This window comes from Dipodomys spectabilis, unplaced genomic scaffold (assembly GCF_019054845.1).
Source record: "Dipodomys spectabilis isolate Male_0828 unplaced genomic scaffold, ASM1905484v1 ptg000019l, whole genome shotgun sequence".
Taxonomy (NCBI): Eukaryota; Metazoa; Chordata; class Mammalia; order Rodentia; family Heteromyidae; genus Dipodomys; species Dipodomys spectabilis.
The window spans coordinates 25,406,931-25,415,773 of record NW_024870696.1 but is presented as its reverse complement, the minus strand read 5'-3'; the positions used below and the strand labels follow the sequence as shown (position 1 = coordinate 25,415,773).

General features: G+C 41.3%; 1 protein-coding gene across 1 annotated transcript; it reads right to left on the bottom strand.

The window, feature by feature from the left end:
• Nucleotides 1-4,150: 4,150 nt before the first annotated feature.
• On the bottom strand, nt 4,151-8,334 carry LOC122103863 (lymphotactin-like). Its single transcript, XM_042674555.1, has 3 exons — nt 8,238-8,334; nt 5,236-5,350; nt 4,151-4,434 (listed from the first exon to the last, which is right to left on the bottom strand). The coding sequence occupies exons 1-3, from the start codon at nt 8,302-8,304 to the stop codon at nt 4,269-4,271; spliced, it is 348 nt and encodes a 115-aa protein (XP_042530489.1). The 5' UTR covers nt 8,305-8,334; the 3' UTR covers nt 4,151-4,268.
• Nucleotides 8,335-8,843: the final 509 nt, after the last annotated feature.

Sequence of the window (8,843 nt, the reverse complement as noted above, 5' to 3'; positions counted from 1 at the left end):
TCCAGTCTAACCTCAAACAACCTTGCTTGATGAGCTTTTGAACCCATATATCCCTGAAATGAGCCTTTCTGCTTTGATTCCTGCTGTTCATTCTGGCAAGAGAGCCTCCATTAGCACTACCTTCTCTTACTGGAAAGTTCCTCCATGGGTTTAAAGGCACAATTCATACATCACTTCTTTATAACATTTCCCAGTTTCTCCAGAGGATTTAGAGTGTTCTCTCCTGCATTGCCATAGCATTTTATGATAACTGCTGGGCTAGAGATACATACAAGGTGGTATATATTTACAAAAAAGGTAGGAGAAACCTGTGAGGTCTTAAGCTCTATGCCAATCTGTAGCTATCCCAGACACCAAATTCAGTCCTTTCTGAATTACTAGATAAGGCAGAAAATAAAAGCCAAGTAGACTATTATTTCAGGGTGATATGAGCAATAATAGAGATAATCCCAGGAGCTGAATAAACACATGGAAGCGGCCATACCTCCACGAGGAAGTGAGCACTGAGCTGGGCTGTTCGAAGCATCAGATGAAAATGGCTTTGATGACTGTCATAGGCTTCATGTCGGCAATTCTGAAGGAAGGACACTGTATCCCGTGTCTTTGTACACTGTAGACACGCAGCAAATATTTAGACTATTGGGTAAATCGGAAAAGCTTTGGTTTGTAAAGTTCTGAAACTTCACTGATTCCAAGTTACTTCCTGTTTCCTCACCCTACTTCCTGTTTCCTCACCCTACTTCCTGTCTCCTCTGGATCATTGCCTCAAATTCTGTTCCCACGGTTCTGATCTTAGCTGCAACAGAAGTAATGAGGGTTGGAAGGCCAATCCCATGGTTTTCTTTCTAACCCAATCCTGGCTCCTGCAACCAAGGAATTGGGGATGGAGTTGTTGACCTAGAGCTTTTGACATTTCCGGCTGAGCTAGCCTATCAGGCAGGCAGGCCTCCATAACCACCACGTTCCTTGCTCAGCAGAAAAAGGAGCATGTGTTGCGCCCTTCCAGGTCAGGGTCAACATTTACCAAGTCCAGCATCACCTTCTAATTGGCTTCCTGGCTTCCATCTTGTTCTCTACTTTCAGTCTTTCATCAGGCAGCCACTGGCATTCCCCAAAGGCTTTAAAACAGAGTCCACATGGACTAAGATGCATTGTCCTCATCCACTGAAACGTCGAACTGAAACCCCTTTGCAGTACTACTTAAGGGTAATTCAAAAAACACTCTGAAGTATCTATCTCTTGGTCCAGCAGATAAGATGGCATCTCGGGTATCTCCAAGGTCACCTTTGGCCCTGTTCCCTTTACTGTCTTATCTTCACTTTGCCCTTTAGTCACATTAAATGGCTTGGTTTTTTGTGGCTGCATCATTTCTGTCATCCACGAGCCTTGGTGTGCTCTGCGCCTTCCTTTTGCTTGGAATGCAACAGAAATGGAGAGCTGGCATCTCATTCAGTGTGCGGTAGAGCCATTTTTCAGGGGAAGCCTTTCCTGACCTGCCCTGTACATCAAGACCTGAACTTGGTTGCTCCTGTACATCCAAAGCTCTGCATCCCATATCATTTCACAGATTAAATATCAACATTGTCCGCTTCCTACTTTATGTTGGGTTTCTCCCACTGTAAGCTTCATAAAGGTTCAGGGTCTGCAGGCACACTGTTTCATGTTTGCATTCCAGCACTCAGCACAGCACCCAGAACATCCTAAGCACCTAATAAGCACCCGTCCTCTCTGAATGAGCTCATGCAAGGTGGCTGCAGTTCCTGGGAAAAGAGAAAGGAAGAATTTCTGCGTTGTGAAAACGGAGTTTATCGGCTAACTGCTGGCATATTGTGGAGCCTCAGTAGCTATTTACTGGAGGAATGAGTTAAATAAACAGGAAGGTCAGGTAAGGTTATCATGTCTTCCGGAATGGTCTCTTCATTGGTTGTTTGGGAACTTGTTTGTGAAGAGAGGAAGGCAGTGCCACACAGCTGTAAACACTTTCAACCTGGAATCCTGTTTTCTTGGGCTCTATCGAAACTCTGCCTCTCACTCACTAGAAGACCTGAGGGAATGACATGAATTTCTTTATATCTGTTGCTTTGTCTTTAATTGAGGTCTGTTATGTGATTAAATGAGTTAGCATTAGTTAAACAAGGAAGTAGTTCTGTTTGCATGTTTAAAAAAAAACCTAAGCACTTAGTACCAAAAATTTGAAGAACTACAAAAATAAAAAGAAAAAAAAAACTCAACTACCATATTATTATCACCTGGGAACTCTTAGGATCTGGGAAACATTTGTGAAACACCAATATTGGACTCCCTCAGGAAAGTACTTAATTCATCTTGAATGGCTTTGCTGTTTTTGCCTCTCACAAGTAGAAAGTGTTATACTTCCTCACCAAGAGTTTGTTCACCTTAAAATATCTGGAAATCACGTGGACAAATGGCCCAGGGAAAGGCTGGGGACCACATATTCAGTTAGAAGGCAACGTCTTTAGTAATTTCCAGCTGGTTTAACTGGTTGCAGGACTCAAAGTGGCCTAATCCCAAGTAGCTGAGCTCAGCTACCGTCCAAAGGCACTAAGTATTGAGGAGAGTTCGTATTTCCTTCTCCATTGAAACTATCAAGTGAACATTTCTTCTTCCTATTTAGAGTCAGATAGCATAGGGTACACATTGGTGAGTAGAACCATAGATGAAAAACAAATCAGTAATTTCCTGAGAGAACTATGTGTAAGGGATGTTGAGCAACCAGATGAACATGCAATTAAACATGTACTATAGGCCCAGCACAGGGGTTCATACCTATAATCTCAGCTACTTAGGAAATGGAGACCAGAAGAATCATGGTTCCAGGACAGCCTGGGAAAAAAAGTTAGTAAGGCCTCCTTCTCAACCAACAAGTTTGAGAATAATCCCAGCTATGTGTAAGGAAAATCATAATACAAGGCTAGCCCCAGATAAGATCAGGAGAAGACCTTACCTGAAAGATAACTAAAGCCAAAAATCATAAGTACCTGCCTAGCAAGCACCAGGCCCTGAGTTCAAACACTAGTACTATACCAAAAAAAATTATTGCACATTTTAATTGTATGACAGTGTTGAGGGGTATTTAAAGCTTATTGGTAATAAGACATAAACTCAGAGTAGAAACAGATTAGCTGGTGAGATTGTAGCTTAATTCAAAAAGACTGATTTTTATGTGAAGTTTCTGTACATTAAAAAATCTAACTAGACAAGTGAAATAAATAGTAAGTCTTGTCTTTTATTATTATAATAGACAATAAAAAGAGACACAGAGAAGTAAGGGAATTTGTCTGAGATCAGACTTGAGTGAAGCCATATTTTGAGCAAGGGCCTCCTCACAGAATGGGAATGTGATGACATGATTTTCCTCACTTCTTTTATAAATAATACTCTTCTGTAAGAGGTTGTGAGTTGTTTTCATTGTCAGAGTCGTAACCCATGTCTCCCATTTGGAGAATCATTACAAGTTTAAATATATGAATAATGAATTTAGCCTTCATCTCTGTTAACCACTACCCAGTATCTCTTCCATCACAGATACCAGAGATTTAAGAGAAAGAAAGATACCATTAGGACAGAAATAGAAAACTGGGCACTAGTGCCTCTCACCTATAATCCTACACTTTGAGAGGCTATTTTAGAGGTTAAGATTGGGACAGTCTTGGTTTGAGGCCAGTTTAGGCCTCAAAAAAAAAAAGTTCAGGACTTCATCTCAACTAATAGCAAGGCACAGTAGTATGCACTTATAATTCCAGTGAAGATTGAGAAGATCACAGTTCCAAGCCAGGCTGGACAATAAAATCATACAACTCTATTACAATGGAGCTGGATATGGTGGTACATATCTGTCATCCCAGCTTCAGGCAGAAGTGTACGGGTACCAGGTACACATCCAGGTACCAAGTGAGATCCTATTTCAACAATAAACAAAAAGATGGGCGACATAGATTGGCAGTAGAACATCTTCCTAACAACACACGGCCCTAAGTTCGAACTCCAGTACTGCCAAAAAAATAGACAAATATATCATAAATGATATATTGCTGTTTCTGTTTTTAATGAATAAACTGTAGAACCCTTGATGATAAATATTTATTAATTATCACATCGAAAGGTGTACAAAAGACATTTCAAATAAAAACGTAAGAAAATACTTTTATTCATGCAGCACTTTCAGAAAACATAACTTATAATCTTCTGCATATATCAGCTTATAATGTGCAAAGAGCGGGCTGGCTGTGGAGGGAACCGAGTCCAGGTCATTGCCCAGTCAGGGTCACCGCTGTCCGAGTGGGCTGCTGGGTTTCTGTAGGCTTGGTTTGGATGATGTTCTTTCTGGACCTGTTGTCCACGCTTTTGATGGCATCTTTCACCCATGAGGCTTGCGGATCTGCACATATTTTTAGGCCACGTCTGGTAATAAATCTGTGATACAAGGAAAAGATAGACAAAGTTGGCTGCCTTCTCCAAGCCTTGGGGTCAAGGGTGAAGATTGGAACAGACCTGAAAAGACCTTTCAAAACCATGAGAACACAAACAACTGGGTTGATCTGCCGTGACAGAGACGTGTCTGCAGGTGCAGCCGACTCCTGTGTTCATGGTTATTCATTCCCAGGCCACTTTTCTCACCAGGCTACCAAATTCTAACGAAACCTGGCATGGAAGACCACCATGTTGAATTATTACTCTTCCTTTCAAATCTAAACACACTCATTTTTTTTTATTTTTTTTTATAAGTGATGGTTCTAAAACCTTCTAGAGCTCATAGTCACATTTTGTAGAGCTGATACTTATAAAAACTGAGATCTTGAAAGGGTGGAGAAGTGGAGTGTAGTTCTTGACTCATTCCTTTGCTGTAGGTCAATTGATAAGTTACAGCACTCTGTTTAGATGCCACCACAAGCATCCTACACTGGTGTGGCTTTGGTCAGCCATCCCGAAGGACTGGATAAGGTATTCATCTGGTTTCCAGCCAGACTCTTCTGTCCAGCCAAACCAAAACAAAATATGTTCTTTATTTATATATTACATGTTGACAAAAATTATGATTTGATGGGGTTTCATGAGGCAAGATTCATATGGACAAGTAAAAGTACTATTGGTTACATTTTAGCTTTCATCCATGTCAATCTACTTTTCCTAAAGAAGGAAGTACTTGTTACTACTTCATTTCTGTAATTCTAGAAATTCCACCGTGCTTGGCTTTGGGAATTTGGAAACACTCACATGACAGCTTTCATGCTGCCCTCTTTGATAATGTAGGTCTTGATTCTGTTGATTTTCAGTTTCTGGGTTGTGAAACTCATACAGAAACTCTTTTCTGGGACTTCGCTTCCCACACCTGGTAGAGAGTGGGGGGTGATAAATAAAAACCTGTAAGTCTGATTTGCAAGATCAAGATAACAATTACCTGTTCACTTACTCTAAGGAATGACTTCTGCCGTTGCTCTCAATCTCTTGTACATCATAGCTTATTAATAAGTGTTTGATTCACTGGTTCACTGAGTATTTTGTGACCCAAGTGTTGAAAGCACTAGTTCAGATAGACACTACTTTTGTGTTATCAGAAGAGATGATTTCAGGTATTTGTAGGTATATCTATGCCATAAACGCAGTAAAGGAGAAATATAACCAAGAGTAATTTGGATAAGGCAGCGTGCAATGATTGGGCAGCTTGGTTCTGACTAAAGATGTGTTTTAATGGTAAACTGCAAAATCCAGAGTGTAGTCATACCCAAGGAGAATTAAATGGTTAAGTTTAGAGAAATATCTGACATTGCCAAAGGGACACTAACTTGGAAGAGTTCATCGTATTAAGCGTCTGGTAAAAATGAATCTGAGTTTTTAGATGGATAGAGGTATATTCGTCATAGAAGAAAAATAAGCCAGTTGAACAGGCTCAAAGAACCTCTCAGAATGATCGCGTTTGAGCGGCAGTGGTGCTGGTATTGGAAGGCATTTAAGTTTTCTAAATTGTCTTTAAGCAGTTGTATAAAGGAGCTGCAGTGCAACATGCCAGTTGATGAGCAGACTTCACTTGAATCAATCTCACCCTCCATCATGCTGTCTCTCCATCCCCTCCCCCTCCCCTGGGGTTACCTGTTTCTATTTTCACAGAGGTGTACTGAATATTTTCTGTATTCACCCACCCACCGTTTGTCTGTGCTCTCCCCGCTTGTCCTCCCTTCTCCCGACAACACCTCTTCCTCGTCTGAAGAGCTAAACTTGGAGTTTAACAAGATAAATTCCAGGCAGCTGAAGCATGGGGAAGCCATTTTTTTACATGTAGGTAACTAAGCAAAAGTTGTCCCCACTGACATTTTTTAAAATTCATTGTTCCTTTCCATTGTTCTCAGTGCCAAGAACATTGCATATTCTTTCTCCTCTGCCTTTGCCAATTTATTTTTAATGCTGAACTATGGCTGAACTCAGTAATAAGAGAAAAAAAATGTAGTTTTACTTTCTCTCACTACTTAAGAAGCAGTAGGTTTTCTTTCCCCTGCAAAGTACAAAATATGCAGCCTGAAGGCCCAGAGAACCCTATGCTACTATAAACCACAAAACTTGCTCTGCTCAGCCATGCTGGGTGTCTGTGTTAGTTGGTAAATCTTGCTTTCACTTAGGTGCAGTTGCATCAAAGCAATGATGGTTTTCCCCCATTTCTGTTCATCAGCTAGGCATGAGCTAGACTTACAGTCCTTCAAGTAGAAAACCTGATCCTCTGAGGGGAGGGAAAGTGGGAGAAAAAATGAGGGAGAGGGTACCAAGGTGGACAAGAAATGTACTCACTACCTGAGGTATGTAACTAACTCCTCTGTACATCACCTTGACAATAAGATTAAATTTAAAAGAAGAAAAGGCAGAAGGAAGGAAGGAAGGAAAGAAAGAAAGAAGAAAGAAAGAAAGAAAGAAAGAAAGAAAGAAAGAAAGAAAGAAAGAAAGAAGGAAAGAAAGAAAGGAAAAGAAAAGAAAAGAAAACTTGCAACTCCGAGACAGCGCGTCTCAGAGTTCATAACATCATCCAGGATGTCATTCTCCTGCCAAAAAATGCATTTGTCATCCCAGCAAAATGCGAGCCGTGTAGCCCACATGGCCTGATTTAGTGGTCTTAAATCTTGTGGTTCCACCAGTATTTTTAATTTTCCCCGACTTCAATGAGTTCCAGGCTTTGCCACCTTTAGTCAGATTACCCACTGGGGGATACTTATCAAGTTATGGTATTATAATTTAAATCTACAAAATAGGATGCAGTTAACTCTATAAATTTAATCCAGCCAGTAGGAAAAATGGTCCCTTAAGAAATGTCTGCTGAGCCTTCTTGGAGAGAGAAAAACCAATAGCTGTTTAATTTTAAAAAGGAAAAAGAATGGAGGGAAGAAAGAAAAGAAAGGAAGGAGGGAAGAAGGGAGGAAGTGAGGAAGGAGGAAAAAAGGAAGGAAAGAAAGGATGGAGAGAAGGAGAAAAGAGAGTATTTGTTGAATGCTCAAGTAAGGCTTAGTACCGCTGACCCTCACCTGTATGTTTTGAGGGTTCATTTGATTGTGTACAAGGTATTGGGCTATTTGTTAACACACATTGTTATATAATCCTTTACAAATTCAAGAAATCTGTCATAAATTTCAACATTCATAGCAGTAACAATAGATCCCTCCATTTACTTAAAGGTACTTTTTTTTTCTGGAAATGACAGAATGAATTTCCAGTCAAACTGAGTTTGAATTTTTATTGTTCAATTGAAAACATTTATTTGCCTCCCAGCATACATTCTCACCCCACATGGTGACAGAACTCTCAGAGGTTTTGAGGCTTAAACTACAAATGCAATCATAAACATCACCACCATTTCTGTAGCTAACATGACCAAAAATTACTATTTCATAGTCACTGATTGGATTGGAGGTGACCACATAAATAATCCTTAAATAAATCACATCAATTTCATTTAAATACCAGCTGAGAGTGCCCAAAGTATAGCGAGACTATTGAGTCGGTTTATAGATTAAAATGTTCAGAACCAGTATGGTTAAAAAATTTATTCCAAATCACCCAATGAGGAAGATTTGGGGACCAGATACTAACCAGATTCCATCTTGGAAGCCTACAAAATCCCCAAGAGTCAAAAGGATCATCTCCCATTTTGCATGCCAGGCATTCTGGGGCTTGCCCTGGGAAAAGCCGTTTACTGCAGTCCAAGCTGAGTGAGGCCCTAACACGCATCCCTCGCTTACCTTCCACCAGGCCTGCGGAGAGACAGCAGATGGAGACGGCCAGGAGGGTCAGGACAAGAAGTCTCATGGCTGAGCCTCAGCTGAGCTTTGCAGGCAGCGTGTGAGCATGGCCTTGCCCAGAGCCCCTTTTATCTGCCACTGGTCCTCACTTCCTGGGGTGACAGGGAGATTTGGGGGGTAGGCGTGGTACCGTGGAAAGACTTCGCAATACCAATGCCCCCCCTTAAACACAAATTCCTTTACCTAGTGCATACGAACCCCACACCTTGTGGCTTTTCCCTCTTCTGCTGTGGTTAATGTGGCAATGAAACCAACTTGTGCATCAGACACCATGCAGTTGTCTCATTACAGCCCTGAGACTTGTCAGTCAGATCTTCCATTGTCGATCAGCCCCCAAGACCATGCTAATGTCTTGGCTCCGTGGTGGGGTCCGGGGTCAGGAAATGGAGAGGAGTGGTCACTCTGTCGGTCCTGCTGGCCTCCAGTGACACAGGGCTTCCTCACCATACACCAGGAGCTCCTGGTGCTGCCCCTGACTGACTCTCTAGGAAAAGAGGGACACGGTTGCCTCAGAGCTTTTCAATCTTTGGTTTTCCTTTCCTTCTC